Source organism: Petromyzon marinus, chromosome 21 (genome assembly GCF_048934315.1).
Source record: "Petromyzon marinus isolate PM22_M1 ecotype Great Lakes invasive population chromosome 21, UKy_Petmar_22M1.pri1.0, whole genome shotgun sequence".
NCBI classification, from domain to species: Eukaryota; Metazoa; Chordata; class Hyperoartia; order Petromyzontiformes; family Petromyzontidae; genus Petromyzon; species Petromyzon marinus.
In genome coordinates, this window is record NC_133687.1 from 12,462,168 (window position 1) to 12,482,017 (window position 19,850).

The 19,850-nt window shown below is 42.9% G+C and overlaps 1 protein-coding gene across 9 annotated transcripts in view; it reads right to left on the reverse strand.

Moving 5' to 3' along the window:
- Nucleotides 1-3,889: 3,889 nt before the first annotated feature.
- The window catches only part of LOC116944367 (cilium assembly protein DZIP1L), a 37,703-nt gene continuing 21,742 nt past the window's right edge, over nucleotides 3,890-19,850 (reverse strand). For 4 of the 9 annotated variants that reach the window (XM_076068590.1, XM_076068594.1, XM_076068592.1 and 1 more), the window contains exons 13-22: nucleotides 18,856-18,918; nucleotides 16,461-16,517; nucleotides 15,337-15,452; nucleotides 14,303-14,645; nucleotides 13,894-14,065; nucleotides 12,593-12,619; nucleotides 10,832-11,055; nucleotides 9,912-10,030; nucleotides 8,777-8,993; nucleotides 3,890-7,834 (exon numbers count right to left, since the gene is read on the reverse strand). In XM_076068590.1, coding sequence (XP_075924705.1) covers nucleotides 7,737-7,834; nucleotides 8,777-8,993; nucleotides 9,912-10,030; nucleotides 10,832-11,055; nucleotides 12,593-12,619; nucleotides 13,894-14,065; nucleotides 14,303-14,645; nucleotides 15,337-15,452; nucleotides 16,461-16,517; nucleotides 18,856-18,918 — 1,436 coding nt within the window. In that variant the 3' untranslated portion in view covers nucleotides 3,890-7,736. Of the gene's footprint in view, nucleotides 7,835-8,776; nucleotides 8,994-9,911; nucleotides 10,417-10,831; nucleotides 11,056-12,592; nucleotides 12,620-13,893; nucleotides 14,066-14,302; nucleotides 14,646-15,336; nucleotides 15,453-16,460; nucleotides 16,518-18,855; nucleotides 18,919-19,850 lie in introns of those variants that run through there. The other 5 variants (XM_076068595.1, XM_076068597.1, XM_076068596.1 and 2 more) reach the window with 5 other exon arrangements.

A 19,850-nucleotide genomic window follows, 5' to 3' on the forward strand; every position in this document is an offset into this window, starting at 1 on the left:
TTTATTTTTTTAATGTGCAAGTTTATTGACGGACTGCGTCTTGGTGTGGTCTGGGACTTTTTCTGTTATTTTCCTGCCCTTGGCCAAGCTTGAGACTTGATGTAATTACAATTTTAACTTGTGTACTTTATTTTTAGTGCTTTGCTAGCCTATGCTATATTTTGCGCTCCAATTGTTTTTTGTAGATTTCTGTTGCAAAAGAGCTTCATAGCTCATCTGATTTCTCCAGGATGAACAAAGATTCTGAAAACAATACTGAGCCATGTTAATCAAATAATGTGCTGTACTGTACATTTTGACTTAAAGCTTTCGTGACTGCGGGCATTAATATTCTTGAGACTTTCGGTAAAGTCACGTGGGTAGGTTCAACATTTATTTTTACAAACAACTACGGTGGTCCGTCATCAAGCGATGCTTGATCATGACCGCTTGTGTTGCGATCGAAAGGTCGTAGTTTTTGTATTTTTTTTAACCTATCCACGTGACTTTACCGAAAGACCCAAGAATATGTGCTGTACACGCAGATATTTGATCAACAAAACTAGAACCACGGGCAAATTTTGTAAGGCGAAATGGGGAAAATGTTTTTTTATGAAATTGTGCAGTTTACTGGGACATCCTGTGATGTGCAAAAATCTACCGTAAGATAAAAGTCTTCATTCCCCCATGATGTGCATATATATGGCAACTAAAGCAAGCAAACAGCTTCAACTGCATTTGGAAACTTTATTCAGGTTTCGACAAACAACGTGGCTTGCCGAGAACCTTGCAAAAATAGAAAGGTTGATCATGGATGACGAAAGATGCACATCGCGCACTGCATAATATTTTAATACACTTTTGCTTTTCATTTACACTATGGGGTGTGATATTGCGCTTTGTGATTAACAATGCTGATATCGTTAAACGGATTTAAAATACACCTCGATATGACTCTTTCTACCGAATAAATATATATATTTTTTAACCCCCAAAAGAAAGAGCGTAGTTCTAAAAATAATCTTTGTTTATTAATCAGCTGCACGGAACTGACGCTCGCTGGTGCCGACTCGGAGACGTCACTTCCTGTTCCTGCAAGTCTGGACCGCCGTTATCGCGAGCCGCGTAAAATCAACACGAGTGACGATGCAATTAACGTCGTGATTAAATGAAACGCGTGCGTTACATTTATTTACTGGGATTAACAACAGCTGGTAAGAGTGAGCCGATATTATTCAACACGCAATTGCTATCCCTCTTAAGGAGTGCGTTGCAGCGCTCTTTACGCAGCGAGATGATGCAGAGACAGGGCGGGGGATGGCAGACACAGCAAGTTTTAGAGGGTCACACGTGAACCAAAAGCTCGCGATTGCAGTGTACAAATGTACACATACAACAGCCCCTTTGTTAAATCGAGGAGGGGTTAAAATACATAATCATAAAAACGACGGTCAGGTGGGGGGGGGGAGGTCAATGTTAACACCGACAAGACCCACAACATATGAGGAAGTGACGTCGAAATCTCTCAAACCGCGTAAAAAAAATACGAGATCTCAAAAGTCTTCGAAATCCGAGCTTCATTTTTGCACTAAAAAAAATCCCCGGGCCCTCGTTGAAGGACCCGAAAACAAAAAATTGGACAACAGGTTTACACAGAACTTTACGAACTGCATCTCAAGCTGTTGTTACGCGCCTTCGTTGAAAGTAGATATCCTTCGGTTGCCTTCCTCTACACTATGGGACTAAGTTGTATGCAAATTAGGGAAACATGACAAAGCCAGCCCCAAACCAAGCTACGAGAGGATGTCTCCGGCAAGTTTTGACAGTGGATAAAAAAGACGGTATTCTCAATGTCAATTCGCGTATTACCATGGTTATAACAATGATGTATATCACCGAACTTACCCCTCAAAAAATGTGATTTACCAATTACAATAGTTATCTGAAATGGATGTCGCCATATCGCAATAATCGTCACCTCGAGGTTATTCGGTATCGTTTTTTGAAAGTGATATCTGGAAATGATATCACGAAGTCAACCCAAATAATATCTTCGCAAATCCAACCAACAATCCACAACTTGCCGATTAATAAAGATTGATGTGGCAATGTTAACAGTGGCAATGTGCGTTGATGAACCCCGCAGAAGGCTGGCAGATTAAAAAAACCCCACATAAGGGTCGCTGTTGCCTGCCTCTCTAAACCAGCAACTGGATGTTTTTTTCTATTCACTGCACACAGCATCTGTGACATGACCACGTGTGGCTCTGTTGTTCAACTTCACCGATTCATTCTCTCGCAAAACAGATCGAGGTGAGAGTCGTCTTGAGGCTCGTAGCCAACAAAGCATTCCTGGCCTCAATGCAAGAAGACTTGACTTTTCTCTCGCTACGTGTATAGGTGATGGCTTTATATACACACACACACGTGTGAAACTCTTATAAGTCTGCGTACGTGTGTACAGATATACCATTGGCATTCCTATATGCAGGGGTAGGTATACTTACGGGTAGGTATAGTTAGAGGACTGTCTAAGTGTTTACACATTGTAGAAATGTTAGGACGAACTGAATAAAGAAGGCTCGGGATAAATAAGCAAAAAATAATGTACAAGGTGGCAACAAAATTATCAGAGCTACAGTATATCTAGGTATACGCATACCTAGAGCAGTGGTTGGTGATATAGACACGTGGGAGAGAGTAGGTTGAATTGTCTTCTTTGGTTCTTTCGGTAAAGTCACGTAGAATGAGAATAAAATAATAAAATAACACAAAAAAATTCTCACGACGTTTCGGCCACAACACAAGTGGCCTTCAGGTGAAGTGGCCTTCTTCAGGTGAAGGCCACTTGTGTTGTGGCCGAAACGTCGTGAGAATTTTATTGTATTATTTTACATTATTATTTTATTCTCATTCTACGTGACTTTACCGAAAGAACCAAAGAAGATGAATCCTTGCAGTCACGAAAGCTTTAAATCGAAATTTAGGTTGAATTGCTTTAACTATTGAGTGGCAGCCAAAGGGAACGTGCCCAGAACGCCATCCACCGCTGAAATGCAGTGATGAGAACGGCTCGTTTGCAGGTGCTGGGTGGATTGTTGTATCATGGAACAATGAAGGAAAGTGACGGTTTTGACAAGCCTATCATAATAATTCTAAACATTTTGGTGAATGTTAATTTGGCTTGTGATAACTCAACATTGCTATTGCACCCTAAGGGGGGCGTTAAATTACAACTCATTCGCTGAGATCGACACCACAAGTTTTTTACACGCTTTTATTTATCTCACTGTTGTATCCTCAAAAAATATTGTAACTCTATTTTTACCCACTTCCCAATGTGCTATCGACTGCAAACTTGGTATACTTATGTCATACTGATGACTATACTATATTCTATCATAAAATAATCAAAACATTTTAAAACATTATTTTACACGCTTTTGATAAACTGTTTGTTGTCGTATCCTCAAATCTTGTAACTCAATTTTAACCCACCTCCCAATGTGGTATCGACTGCAAACTTGGTATTCTTATGTCATACTGATGACAATACTAGATTCTATCATTAAAATAAAATATAGATTTTGAAACAATCTTTTGTATATGTTGTTTCGGCTTGGGTCTAATTGTCCACGCTCAACTGACGTTGGCTGTAAATCACCACGGTCCCCTTACGCCGTGGCAAGCTTCAGGGCCACTTCCTGGAGTCGTGGAGTTCTGGCATTACTAGTACGGTACATTTAATTAAAGCGTGTTTAATAAAAAGTATTTTAAAATATTTTGTATACTCCCTAACTTAATGCAGCACTGACATGATCCATTGAGCTGTATACTGTCCAGTTGCACCAATACTCCTAGAGCTCCCTATATATGTTATCAGCAATGACATGACCACAGATTGACAACGTTTATTACTGAACCACTTTATTGAAATTTGATTCTACGAGGTGGGAGACGCATCGAAAAATGTTGTTACCAGCAAAGCGAAGAAATTGTGCAGTTATTAACTCATACATTACTGTAAAACTGTAAAAAAAATGTTCATGTTGGCGACAAGGTGGTAAACATTTCAAAATGTACCAAAAGCAAATATAGTTCCAGAATAACATCAGTTTTCTATCCAGATAATGTGAGTTATATCTGTACGGCAAAGCAACATTTACAATATAAAATTATTCTAATGTACCTATATGTCACGGTTACACTTTAAAAAAAAAACTTTAATGATCTGACCTGCAATGTGCAGGAATATATGAAGCAATTTGTTGATATGTTGTAAATGTGCTTTACAGAACAAATAAACCCCACCAGAGTACGGTATGGGATTTTGGACACCTGCAAGTAGTTCACGTTAGAGACGCATCACAAAGACAGCCCCAAACCAAGCAGGATTTCTCTGCCAAATTTTGAGGTTAAAAGTTAAAGTATTAACTTAGCTCGTTTAATCCACTGCCAAATGAAGACCTCCCCCATGTGAGGGTTGTTTGACCCTACTTCACCACGCTGATCAGTGTGGGCGGTGATTGGGAGCGGACACGACCCCGTTATTGCTTGCTGCCGATGTCAGCCGTAGCCGGGAATTGAATTCAGCGCAGTAATATGCAGACGAGCGCACCACCACTCCCATGTTTTGAAGAACCTATTACAAAATTATTTCGGTAGCCTTTTACCACATACAACAAGACTGTATTTAATCAAATCTCTTTCGAGTTAATTTCCGAATAGATCTTTCATATGTTAAATTATTGCTTTTGTTGCATTCGAAACGTCGTGAGAATTTTAATGTTTTTAATATTTGTATTATTTTATAGTTTCCCTTCTACGTGACTTTACCGAAAGAACCAATAATATGAATCCCTGCAGTCACGAAAGCTTTAAATAAAAATTTATTGTAAAGAGTTAAAAGTATCCGAGTAGTATTGTAAATTATTGCAATGAGTTTGAATCCACGTAAGTCTTTGTACAACTTAAATCCCACATTATATATCATATAACGATTGGACAGGACTTGGATCTCACATTTCTGTACAGAGTTCAAATCCCCATAATTGTTTAGAAAAGTAATATTGGAGTTTTGTCTTAATAAAATACCTGTTTCACGTGCAAAAACTGGTCTTTTGCACTGAAATGGATGTAAAAAAACAAGGCAAAAGTGGCTTACATATTAACTTTCTTAACCTTTTCTGCACTGGTCCGACACACAAAACACAACACCCGCTTGCCAATAAGATCTTTAAAAAAATGTGAATAATCACGAACCCAGAGGCATTTAACTTCAAACAGAAAAATAATTTTAAAAAAGAAGTGAAGACACGGCAATGTATTTTTTCATGTAAAAAAAGATTGTTTTAGATGACAACACCACAAACTATCATGTGTATACACACGTACCCGGACCCAGCATCAATAGTGTTTTTATAACATACAATAAACTATCATATGTATACACACGTACCCGGTCCCAGCATCGATAGTGTTTTTATAACATACAATAAACTATCATATGTATACACGCGTACCCGGTCCCAGCATCGATAGTGTTTTTATAACATACAATATACTATCATATGTATACACATGTACCCGGTCCCAGCATCGATAGTGTTTTTATAACATACAATAAACTATCATATATGTATACACACGTACCCGGTCCCAGCATCGATAGTGTTTTTATAACATACAATAAACTATCATATATGTATACACACGTACCCGGTCCCAGCATCGATAGTGTTTTTATAACACACAATAAACTATCATGTGTATACACACGTACCTGGTCCCAGCATCGAGAGTGTTTTTATAACATACAATATGAAGTACCTGAATAAATCATGGGAATGTGATACTGCCTTTTACAAAGCATTTTGAATACAACTTTGAAATAAGGTACCACTTTACCACACAGTACTACTGCAGTACAACGATGATATTCTATTGCATTCGTACCACTTAATTTGTTCCTGAGAAATATTTTCACACATCAGCACGCCCTGTTCTCGATTGTCCTAAGTTATGTAGTGTAGTGTTGTAAAAGCTAATCTGCACACACTCTCTCGAGTGCTGTGCCAACCTACATAGTACTCAGCCAAATTAGTCATTCTTGTTCCTATGCTAAGTTTGCCTCTGATGTTGTGTTCTACCTTGTGTGGTATTTGCGTGAGCCCCCACGATTTTTAAGTTTGCCCAAATAAAGCAACTGTAATAGAGTGCTAGGCCTTGTAGTGTTGTGTTTAACCGCACAATACATCACGATATACTTGTGGACTGTGCTAATTTCTGTTGTGTTCAGATAGCTATTGCATCATCCTGCTATCACACCATACACTATATGTGAAGTTGTTTTAGCTCCTGGAGTAGTGAGCTAGCATCTGCAGTGTTATTAGCCCCAATAGTGTTGTTATCCTCTGTAGTGTTAGATAGCCTCTGCCCTATTATCCTGTCCTCTGTGTTGTTAGCTGCTGTAGTGCTGGGCTAGGCTCTGAGGTGTTGTAAGTGCCTATAGTACTGATTTGTGAGCAAATTTAATGCTCAGTTTGGAATGTGACAGTCCCTGTAAAGTGAAATCTCATTACGACGTACGTACGTTTTATACTTTATAATGAAAATACTTTAATTTGAAATGACAAAAAAATGTGCAAAAATAGACCAAGAAGACAAGGCAACAGAGCACCTCAATGTCCATAGCACAGGGGTCTATCTGGCTTTCAATTTGTTGCGTTTGCAACCTTACCGACCAAAGAAATCAGAATTTTAGTTCGCCTTGGCTCGACGAACATGCTCTGAGAAATTAAATTGGTCCACAGGGCAATGCCAAACCTATATATAACTTTAACAGTGTAACGAGTGCTGCAACGTGTGCTGGCTTTACTGAACCAGCTTGCACGGCACTGCCATTGTCAATCGCTGTGAAGCTACCACATTTAATTGGCTGCATCATGACCATGCTTTTACGATGGTGAGATATACGTTGTAAAAATAGTGATTTCTTGCTCAAATTAGCGTTTTATGTGGAGTTCGTTTCCCGGTTACAGCTCTAAGCCAGTCGTAGAAAATCCACGTTCTTATGGCGGGGGCGAGTGTATCCATAGGACAGGGATAAGACTGGCCCACAAAGTGATTCTCATGTAGTGCTAAGTAAAAAAAACGACCAGAACTTCCAAATAATGTTAATCTGATATGCAAATAAATATGAAGTACATTCTTTGGAAATATTTGTAACGTTATTTATGCCGTACATCTTCTGGGGATTTTGACTAAATATGTTCATGCAAAAAGTATGTTAACCTGAGGGACGTTACAATGAGATTTCATCGCAGTGCGTATTTAGCCTCTATGGTGCTGTTTCTGTGGTGCTCCTCTAGCACCCGTGCCATAGTATGCTTAGACCCCTTTGTTACCCATTTTCTATTGGCACATCCGAGTGGTTTTCTACTGGCTATGTGCCGTGCCAAGCTGTGCTGGCCTCACGAGACATCTGCATCTGGCTGGGGGCCAAGCAGGACCAGGGGCATGGCTACGGACATGTACATTATGTTTGTGATGTCAGTCAGTTCACTGTGAAGACACGGTGGCACCGCATTATTAAAAGACATCTCGACTCATTGCATATGACGTCAGCGGCACGGCTCCGCTTCGGTCGTGAAAAAGCAACCTGGTGCCTCGTGAGTTGCGCCGGACTGGCTCAGCACGGCCCTGGAATGGCTTGGTTGTGTAGTGGAAAAAGGGTATTCGACCCACGGGGTTGGAGTTCAGGACAACTCCAGGTCGGAGAAGTCATCGTTGGTCCAGTCTGTGACGGTAACCAGGCTGCTCTTCAGAGTGCTGCCTGACCCTTGCTCCTTCAAACCTGTTGCAGCACACAATCGGCACAAGGATCCACCATTTCATCTTACAGACTGGGGTGAGGAGGGGGCAAGTGCCTTTAGCAAGCAGCAAGCACCGACTGTTACTTTACTGGCCCAGCACACGACTCGCCCCCCCCTCCCTTCATGATTCCATGAATACTCGCAATTTAGGGCTGTGATTCACTTAAAAAAATGTATCTTTTATAACAGTGTGGTGGATATACCACCTCTAGAGGCTGATGGGTTACATAAACCATTACATACAACACACGAATAGAAAATAACCGATTCTCCCATATGATTCGATGCGTGCATTGTGAGTGTAGGAACACATTTGAATAGGTGAATGCATGCTTTGTTATAAGCCGAGTATAGCTGTAAGCAGACTGCTTCACTCGCAATCGAAAGGATGCGTGTTGAAATCCATCATCTGCCTGGGGCAGATAAAACGAATACCACTTTTGTGACACAAAACAATTGCGATCATTTGGCTGCTATAAATGACCTGGCCACAAATGATAGCTCATTTGTGGCCATGTCTCTTCTGAAAAAGATGCTCATAGCTCAGTGGGCTTAACCTGGTTAAAAAAAGAAGTTTAGTTTTAGTTTGTTTGTGATTTGCTTACCTTTCCTATACTTTGCACTCCTATCCTGTATTGTTTGTTGTTGTAACTTTCTGACCAGCCCCTAATGGACATCTGTGAAAAAGATCTTTATAACTCGTCGGATTCCTCCAGTATCAAGATTCTGATTATTCTGAAGTGACAGAATGGGCGTGTGAATATGCATCCTGCCAACGATAATTGAAAGTCCTATTGGGCGCTCAGTAAAGAAAAGAATCGCCACCCCTGCCCCACACCCTTGCCCTTCGCCCGCACCTCCGATTAGCACTGTTGGTTACGTACGGTGCGAAAGATGCTCAACATACGTACGTACGTACACACCCGTGAGTGTCTCACCAGCCTTGGAAGTGGAGGTGATGGGCACAGCGGTTGAGTGTGGCCGCCCCGGCGAAGATGGGCCCTTGCGTGGGGCCGGCACGGGTCCCGGCCGTGCCGCAGCCCGTCCTCCTACGGGGGCGTCTTCCAGCGACGAGATGTCCCAGTTGTCGTCTTCGTCCTCCACCTCGTTCATGCGTTTCTGTCCCGCGGCGGAACTCGCCTGCCGAGGCAGAGAAGAAGGAAAATTGCTTTCACAGGGGACCAGGTGTGACACTTGCAATAGAACTTATACTACTCGGTAGGTGTTTGTGGCTGAGCCGTTTTGGTTGTCCCACATGTTGTCCGGCATGATGTCCGATGTCTCTTAAGTTTTTTAAGAAGCTCGCAGCATGTGTCGAACAATATGCGGTACAACACGAAAACATATCGGAGAGCTTTTGGATTCATCTTCTTTGGTTCTTTCGGTAAAGTCACGTAGAATGAGAATAAAATAATAAATTGATAAAATAAAATAACACAATAATATTCTCACGACGTTTCGGCCACAACACAAGCGGCCTTCATCAGGTGAAGGGACGAGACTGTCTGGTAGGACAGCGCTGGAGTGAAAGAGCCACGTTCAGATCACGGCCTTTAAGCTGTGTGAGAGGAACAAAGCGCCCTCAACTTTAGCACCACGGATAGCTACGGGCCCCGTTCAGACGGACGAGTTCGTCCATGGTCGGAACAGAGGAGGGGGAGAGAGACAGCTTAGAGTCGCGGCATCTCTTCAGAAAGGTGAGAGACTCGATTAGTTGAGCCTTCTTATCCCGGAGTCTGTTGAATGATCTTAAGGATGTGTGGAATCCCTCCCCGTAGAGGCGGTTAAATTTCTTTGACAAGCCATGAAACAGTGATTTTGACATAAAGTTCTCTATACATTGCTTTGGTTTTTTCATGTATAGATGTGTGTGAAACCAATCAATAGCAGGTTCCTTATACAGTCACCATTCACTCCAGCTATCGGTTTTGCTGACATTCTCTTCTCAAAGCTTTATTGATGTGCTTTGGTTGAGGTCACCATATGAATCACTGCCCACCTGCATCACAGCATTTTCACCCTTGTTTGGTTCTGTGCATGGTGACATCAGCACCTCACCTTGCTGGGATTATTGCTTGGTGTGGAGGTCATCACGTGGACTCCGCCCGATGGTTTTTTACTTCCTGGCTTGGCGAGCTGCCGCTCGATTTTTTGGCTTAAAATCTGCACCTTCTCTCCTACAGTATTCATACACACACGCAGACACGTGCATGGATGGACAGCGACACACTGGCAGAAAGGCAAGATGGACTGACAAATGGGCACAGACAGATACAATAAAGCTTCTACTTAGTTTCTATGATGAGTTTCTTAGCAATCTTTAAAGTTAATGTTGAGGTTGGTGAATGAGCCAGTGGACAGCTTCAGGAATAGCCTGGTAATGAATATCTGAAATGCTGCTAGCAAATGATCAACGCAGGCATTGGCGTTACTGAGTGGTTGATAGTGTTATACTGGTGACCACAATCACAATTTGGGTTGTTCTTAATTGTCCATTAGTGTAGGAGATAGCCACATCTGCCATGCAATATTCGGGTGCAGTTTAACACAGACAGCAGACGAACTTACAGATGGGAACACATGCATAATGAATGACATGCAGACAGAGAGATGAACAGACACAAACAACAAACGCAATACAACTGTAGCACTCGAGTATGCATTTCTGTTTAAAAAACAAAATCCTTCAACTTGCACTGATCACAACCCTCCCCATAAATTCTCTGTCAAACGATAGTCACCCCTCTACGGACAGCATAATATTTATACTTCATAATCAAATACTTCATGGCACTGACTCGCATTTTAATACATTCACATCGGATTTCCAGATGGATATAAAAAAAACATGCATGCTTATGCCCATAAGCGTATAACAATTGGTGACAGTGGTATAAATCGTTGGGGAAGTTGCTTCAAGCAAGTGCCTGTTAAGGCTGACACAGAGCACAAGTCCGACTGGCGCATTCCTCGCTCACCTTGTGGGGACGGATGGGCGGTGGACTGGGGCTTTTTCTGTCCAGGGATGGTAATGGACTCCAGCTCGCTGCCATCGGACCACTCCTCGGCCAGCTGGCGCGCGATTCGCCCATTTGTGGATGGCCCCTTCTCAGCCATTCGGGTGGTAGGGCCGTGGTGTTTGCGAATGTCCGGCGGACCCGTGCTAATGTCAGAGTCGTCGTCTGACGTGAAGGGAGGGGTGCTGGGACGACAAGGCAATTTGTTGACCATGTGTATGGTGTGTGTACGACTTACCTATCAATTAAATGAAGCCTATATGTATATACATGAGCACAATATGTCAAGCGTAGAAAATACAAAATACTACATTCATATTCTAAAGTATCAATGCATGCACACAGTATAAGCTGTTCAGCGCACTGGCTCGAGTACTTCACTCACAATTGAAATGTCACAAGTTAAATTCTTGTCACGGGTTATGAGTCCTGTCCCTCCAGATGGGGTAAAATAAGCAGGAACTGTTAAAGCTGCACTATGTCTATGGAAAGTCAACAGTGGTTCGATCTGCGAAGAGATTGGTCCCCATCACTAAAATGTAGCATTTCCACCAATGACTTTGACACATCAAACATAAGCTAAGCTCATTGCTAGGATAAAAGTAGAAAGCCCAAAAAATCAGTGCGCTTTTGAATATCTACTCGTCAGGTATGATGAAGGGCGAAAGGAAAGTGATTGAAGGAAAATAATAGCACAAACACCCACACCAGTGACATCACAGCAAAACAGTGCAATCAAATACAAGACAGACCCCAACCAGACACCATGCTAGGATCCAGAAAAAAATGTCATAGCAACAACAACAAAATTGGTGGGTCGAGTTAACATGTGGGTGTGCCAAGGACGTCACCCCAACCATCAGCCCTATCCCAGCCAGCTAGCCTGTCAGCAAACCAATGAGACAGCCAGCCAGTCAGTTAGTCAACTGTGCAATTAAACAGCCAGGCATCTTAAAAAGACAGCCTGTTTGCCAGTTCAATTGCGAGTGAGCCAACTGGTCATTCACAGAGGCAGCCAGCCGGTTATCAAGTTGGGCGGGTCAGAAACTCTATTAGCCACCAAACCGGGCAGCCAGTCAGTCAATCAGTTAATCAGCTAGGCAGATGAAAGGCCAGTTAGACAATTCAAGCGGCCATTTAGCCAAATGACCAACTAGCAAGCCAGTCAGCAAACCAGCTAGCCGACCACCCCGCTCGTCAGCAAACTTACCAGAAACCTGCCTAGCTAGCCAGTTAGCTGACCTGATGGAAAGGTGACGACCTGTTTTTTTGTGAACCACTGAATATTAAATGAGTAAACAGCCAGTGACCCCCGAGGCAATGCCCAATGAAAGTGCTTGGCAACATCAGGCACACACAGTTACTGGTGGTGCGTCAGAATTAACAAAAGAAAATGCATGCAGAAAAATAAAAAATGCCTAACCATATTCTGCACTGTATTTCTGAAAAGCAGAACACATCCGTTACCAAGGCAATTATTTCTTGCAATACTGCGAACAGAGGCAACATTAATTCAGCTCAATTTCTGACTTGTTTTTTTTAACGTGCCTTTTGGAAGCATGAAAACAATAATACCCAGAAAACTTAATTACTTTTTTGGTTGTTTATGTATTTATATTTCTTAATGTAGTGGTCGCAGGATTGAAGAAACAAATTCAACATTGTCATCAAGAACAGAACGTCATTCACAAAATGCAAGCAAATCAATCTGAACGCACTTACGCAAACGACACTGATCTTGGCTTCTGCCTGTGTGTGCAGGCACGTGGGTGTGGGTTTGTGTTGGTGTGTGCATGAGAGTACATTGGAGTGAGCACGACACATAGGCCATGGTCAGACACCATTAACTGGTTTATATGGAATGACTTAAAAAACGTGAACGTCAATGAGATGGAACACAAGCATACACATACAGACATATAAGTGTAACATGTACACATACGAGTGTTTTATATATAAGCAGAAAGATAAAACACTTAACCTCACAGACTGTCGTAAAAAGTGAAGATAAGCAAACATGTATAAAGGCGAACTTTGAATTGTGACACTAGGGAGAACAAACGTCTTCAGTGTAATCTCAGAAGTTGGTGTATTCCATACATTCACTTATATTTGTATGTCTTGAATGTCTGAGGTCTACCCTATGAACTTCAGACGATCATTATAATTCACCAGTGGGTTCATTTATCCATGTTCACTCAATTCTGTATTACTATAGCCGACGCTTCCACACGCGCATACAAATCTAACTCGTACATATATGCACGACAAATAAACACAACAACCGCCATTCACCACTAAGTGGTGGTGACGTCACCCCGGTGCTTGTGCACGTTAAGGCCACGTGAAGTGTCGAACACCCGCCAACAGGTCACGGGATAGGCCCAGGTGCCATGGGTCGGCTGACTGAGATGACTGGCCAATGCACCACATCGCTCCGCTGCTCTCTGTTGTTGCTGCAGGGTGACTGCCTCCAACTGCCCAGTAGTGTCTTTCACGAGCCTCCTCCACAGAGGCCGAACTTGACACCGCTGGTACCAGTCATCAACAAGTCCACTCAGCTCCTCATCCTTTTGTACCAGATCACTATATCTCTGTGATGCGCCCATTTAGCCCCTGTATCCAACCGAACAAAAGATGTTTAGGCATACCTTGGCTGGGCATGCGGGCTACATGACCCAGCCAACGCAGCCTTGTCTGTCGGAGGAACTCACCAATGGGACTTTGTTTAGATCTTTCAAGGATTTGTGAGCTCCTCACACAATCCAACCTGGATAAACCCAGAATGAATCAAAGGCAGACAGCCTAAATGTTTCTAATCGGCGAAGATGTTCCATTAGGGGGGGTCCACGTTTCGCAAGCATCGAGAAGGTAGGGCATGATTGTGGCTGAGAAGACCCGAAGCTTCGTGTGGAGCGACAAACCAGGTAGCTTCCACACAGCGTTATGCAGCCAAAATACACACACACAAAAGCATACTGTTGCACACACTTGTGTGTGCATGGCGGTTCCCATATACGCACCTCACGTTGCCAGCTGGGGTGCGGGCATTGGATGTCTTTCCAGAGTCAGCCTTTGCTCCGGGTTTTCCTGCGGCCTGTTTACCGGGCGACCTGGGTTTGGCCACGTTTGCCGCTGCCGGCCTTGAGTAGATCACCTTGGTCTGTGGCCCCGGGGAGCCACGCCGGGGATTTCCTGCAAAAGCATTCAAAGGGGGCTCATCAAAAAAAATAACGAGCACGTCTATGCCTCCGCCTATGCTCCCAACATTCACTGACCCCTCTGCCCATGTCTTGAAGGATGGTCAAACAAACCCCCATCACCCCCCTTCATAGAACAATAGTGGATTGGACTAAAGGGTTGTACGCACACATACATCCTTGTATGACCCAGCAGTGCAGGTCAAACAAGCACTGCAAATTCTGCCATCACCTTCCGACTTGACGGCCGCCTTTCCCGAGGTGCCCTTCGTTTTTTTGGGGCCGACGCCATTCACGGGCTTGCGCGCCGCACCCCCGCTAGAGGGCCCTCCAGCCGAGCCACCCCCCCGTGCACCGCCACTTTTCCCCCCACGGGGGGCTGCTGTAACCGTCGTCGCAGCCCCGCTGTTGCCGGCCTCCGCCTGCTGCGCTTGCTGCACCCGCTGCTCCAACTGCCGCTTGAGGCGGCGCCGGATGGTGGGCAGGCGTGCGTGGCGGCTCGTCGCTTGCGATCGTTGGGCGCGCAGCACCGACAACGAGGACAGCAGTACCTGTTGTGAAATCCCTCGAGCGCCCTGCACGAAGCATACACGCGGGATGGTAGAACACGACAGTAGATCTCGCACCCATCACCATGATTATTCCCTTACATTCAAACAAATATATATATATATACAATTTTCCCTATATATTATCTCTCCGTGAGAGATCCAAGTAGATAGAGAACAGCTCACAGAAGTGGATATAACAGAGCTACCTCAGAGATCCCTTCAAGTGATCTCTCGGGGCAACAATTTCCCATCCGCCCTGCCACATGAGAGTCATGTTTGTTAATTGGCAGTCAACATTTTGTTTCAGTTGTCAGTGTTGAAATTTAGCCAAATGAAGTGCAAAACCATATTAATGAGATATTTTTTGTACAGTCAGACGGCTGCCTGGATGGAACCCAGAATCTCAACTCAGCGTTCTGAACTTCTGAGCCAACTGACCGCCTCTCGCCATTAATATTCCTATTGGGGTATTGGAGTTACACTGTTGCGAGATAATTAAACTCCCTTGCATCAGAGAATGGCCTCTAATATTACCGTCGTCTAAAGCTGTCAGAGAACAATCTCGAAAGATTCTATGGTAGCTCTCACTATGGAGTCACCTGAACAAGCCTCTCTCATGCAACAATAGGTGGCACTCCTTCATGCACCAGTGTAAGTGGACTGTCGAATGAATGAAAACCCAACTGTGGGCAGGAGCGCTGGTGCAGTCCCTCACCTGGCGCACGCCCATGCCCTCCAGCTTTTCATCGAGGGCATTCTGAAGGCTGGCGCGCAGCTCCCGCAGCAGGCCCGGGCCTGGGGGCCTCCGCTCGCCCGAGCTCTCCAGCTCCTCTGAGTAGGTGAGGATGGCAGAGAGCAGGGAAGAGGAGGGTGGGGGGGGGGGGTCAGGAATCAAAGTCAGGGATCGCTGGGTCACGGGATACGATATGGAGGTGCTCAGAAAAGGAATGAATGAGATAGGTAAGACATGGATGACGAGAGGAGGGCTGCGTTTAATTTAGAGAGATGGGGATACGGAGTGTCAAACAGGAGGGGAAGTTGAGAAAGAGGGAAGCTTAAGAGCAGTGGCAGGACCCAGGCAGTACTGTAAGAATAAACACATTGGGTGACACTAATCAGTGCTAATCAAGCTTACTTTAATGACTGCAATTTGTTGGTAACGAGAGTGAGCAGTCTTGTTAATGCACAGCAATTGTCATGAAAATGTTGTCGCTGTAAGTTCCTTCAAGCACTCTTTGTCACCCAATTCCCACTGTCTGTGAAGCCCGATGAGTCTGGTTAAAGTGTCTTCAAGCTCAATTGAGCATGGGCCAGTGGTCATCTATGCTGACATTATTTGTAATCAATGCTTCTTTAGCAAGCCTCCATGGTGTAATGGTTAGCACACCAGACTTACAATCCAGAGGTCGCTGGATCGATTAAATCTCACAGCATGGATATTTAAACAGTGGTGCAACGTTCTTAAATACACCGTCCCCATTCACCCAGCAGTATAAATGAGTTCACCACAGTTAGTCAATCCGTAAGTCGCATGTGGTGGGGTAAAGTGTGGCTAAGCCCACCTTCTCCGAGATGTCTGGCCGGCATGGAAAATCAGGCCCAATAACTCAAAAGGGGAGCTCTCTAGAGCTCCCTCTCATGGAGGCCTTTCTGCCAGCAGCGACACGAGCAAGAAATTGCAGGTCTGCACCTTTACCTTCCAACGTAATAAAGATGCCGAATGGCCAAATAAACACTCTGAACTGCAGCTCTAAACCCAGGAGCATTTCTCAACGGCAGCGCGAGGAGTCTGAGGGCAGTGGGAGGTTCGAGGGGAGCCAGGAGCCGTTATGGTTTTACCGATGCTGTCGTCTTCCGTGGCCTCCGTGATCGTCTGGAGACTCCTCTCTGCATCGACTGCCATGGACGCGACGCGCGGATTTGGTACCGAGAGGGTGAGCGGCGAGAAGCGAGAATCAAAAGGCAGGGAGTAGAAGACGCGGAGAAGGTGAGAGGTTGGGAAATGTTGTCGGTTAAAATAAAATGGTTGAACAGAAATGGATTTAAAATAAAAAAAGACAAAGTCACAAATAGACCAAGAGACTTGGGAATGTTTGGAAATAAGAAAATAAATTCAGAGAAACCAGAAACCATTTTAAAAAGGAAAATCATGCTTAATAAAAATACAACAAATGTAAAAAATAAATAAACATAAGAAAACATTAAGAAGTGGATTAAAACAGCAATACAATGCAAAGAGTGTATTTGTTAAACTTAAAATATGTATTGTTAAATGTCAATGTTACATAAAGTAAACAAGGCCCCAACATCATACAGAAAATACAACATGAAGTGTTAACGCCGTTAGTAAATACAAGTTAGGGGGAAAGCGAGGCAGCAGGGAGGGGCGAGAGTGAATTAATAAAAATGTGATTAAATCGTAAAATCATTACGTTTCTATGGAGGCACGTGCACACCTTTAATAACTTTTTAATACACATTACGTGTTTTTACATTTAAAAAAATGTTTCACGTGAAGATGGGACGTAGATTTGTGCAAAAGCAATTTAGTACAAAATCCAAAACTCTCATTTGCAAGGATGGTACATTGACTGCCGTATAATTACAAACAATGCGATCGCTAATTTGAAATGTTAAGAGTGAGGGGGGGGGGGGGGAGATTCTGACCTGAAAGGTCATTGAATCTCACGTAAGCAATGGTTAACCTGGTCTTGTGACAACTGTATAGTCTCATAGGCCAAATAGCATGGCTCTTTGTGGACCACGAGGATCCCGTCATTGTCTCTCACAGAAACGTACAGAAACAAAAGACACATTTCAAGTCGATTTGTTTCACAAAGGATTTTCAAAAATGATTTTAAAATAGCACAATAAAGCACTGGATCACATTAACAAACAAACACTGATTGCAATGCAGACGGGGAGAAGCAGGCCACTGTTTCCGCGATGTCATTTTTCACGACATGACGATTATCGTGATATAAGTTTCCCATAACTTTGTAATTGTGCTTCACGGTATTTACAGTTTTTTGTGCATTGCTGTACTTCTAGTCGAATAAAGGTCACGGGATAAAGCAATTCAACTGCAGTTCACACAACATAAGCTTGCCATGTCTACAGACTTTTAATAATTACAACCTGTAATTATTATAACGCACATGCCGGCAATAGAGGAATTTATTTAATAATTGCAAGAACAACTAAATAATTGTCTTAAAATTACTCTGGAAAACATTTTGCAAAACATGCATTTAACAGATAGATAATTATTTATTTGCAACTTATTCTTGGTTCTTTCGGTAAAGTCACGTAGAAGGGAAACAATAAAATAATAAAACAATTAAATTATCACGTTTCGACTGCAACACAAGCAATGATCATCAGGTGTGAAAACCACAGCAAGAAAATTTTCTTTGCTTATATTTTTATTATTTTATTGTTTCCCTTCTACGTGACTTTACCGAAAGAACCGAGAATATGAATCCCTGCAGTCACGAAAGCTTTAAATCAATATTTGCAACTTATTAAGTTTGTTATTTTATAATCTTTTTGTTGGGAAATAAATGATTCATAATAAAAAAACGAGCAATGATAATTGCGCTCATAATACAGGTTTTTTTTGGGTTAGATCGCGCTACTACCAATATTTTGCAATACGCACGATAGAATGATAATGGATTACATATCGTACAAAATGTCATCCTGCGGTCGTGCCATATCGCGGCAACTGTACAAGTGCGGAGGAAAAGACTAGTCGCATAATTTGAGCCGGACAAAAGTGCGGAAGACACCAGACATGAATAGGATGCTGGGTAGAGCATCACAGCCAGGATTAATGTTAGGGCATGGACAGGGCTAATCCTTTAACCTCAAAATATGTTCTTAATATCAAAAATAATCACCAAATTAAAATAAATGGTAATTCATCGACTTCTGAGCCTTGCACACCGATGTATTCCAGTGACATTTGTCTATTTAAGCATATTTCAACATGATTTCATCTCACCCGTACAGTGTGGCCTGTCAAAAAAGTGCCACTGGGAGACATTTATCCAGATGACCCACTGCTTAGAAGACTAAAACTTGTTTATTTTAATTTGTTGAAAACAAACCCCATTACCTGCTCATTTACTTAATAATAAATTGACTGCTGTTAGATTTTAGAAAAAAAATATCTGCAAGAAATAAACTCGGAAATGTGGACACATGTTCATTTGGTAAACTATAATCTCACCTTCTTCCTCAGCCTCTTCCTCCTCTTCTTCTTCCTCCTCCTCTTCAGACTCTATCTGGGGTTCTGATGTAATTTATAAGAAAAAAACAACTTCATTTGCTTTTAGGTTATTGATTCTGTGTTCCTCCAGATGCCTTCCATACATGCATACACATAAACGTCAAAGATACCTCAGCCTGAATAAATATTTGGGGCAGATTTCATGTGCAAACATCCATTAGGGTTGAAAGTGCTACGCAGAGTTGCGTTGCCGGCACTACGCATGTCTGCCCACCTGTGCCGCACCATCATTTACGTTCAACCCCCCGTACTTATCATTACAAATTTTAGGCTGAGATGACTTAGTGGAAGTTTTAGGCTTCAATACCAAATGACACTGACATTATACGACAATTCACTCATGTATCTACAGTGAGGGAAAAAAGTATTTGATCCCCTGTTGATTTTGTACGTTTGCCCACTGACAAAGAAATGATCAGTCTATAATTTTAATGGTAGGTTTATTTGAACAGTGAGAGACAGAATAACAACAAAAAATCCAGAAAACGCATGTCAAAAATGGTATGAATTGATTTGCATTTTAATGAGGGAAATAAGTATTTGACCCCTCTGCAAAACATGACTTAGTACTTGGTGGCAAAACCCTTGTTGGCAATCACAGAGATCAGACGTTTCTTGTAGTTGGCCACCAGGTTTGCACACATCTCAGGAGGGATTTTGACCCACTCCTCTTTGCAGATCTTCTCCAAGTCATTAAGGTTTCGAGGCTGACGTTTGGCAACTCGAAACTTCAGCTCCCTCCACAGATTTTCTATGGGATTAAGGTCTGGAGACTGGCTAGGCCACTCCAGGACCTTAATGTGCTTCTTCTTGAATCACTGCTTTGTTGCCTTGGCCGTGTGTTTTGGGTCATTGTCATGCTGGAATACCCATCCACGACCCATTGTCAATGCCCTGGCTGAGGGAAGGAGGTTCTCACCCAAGATTTGACGGTA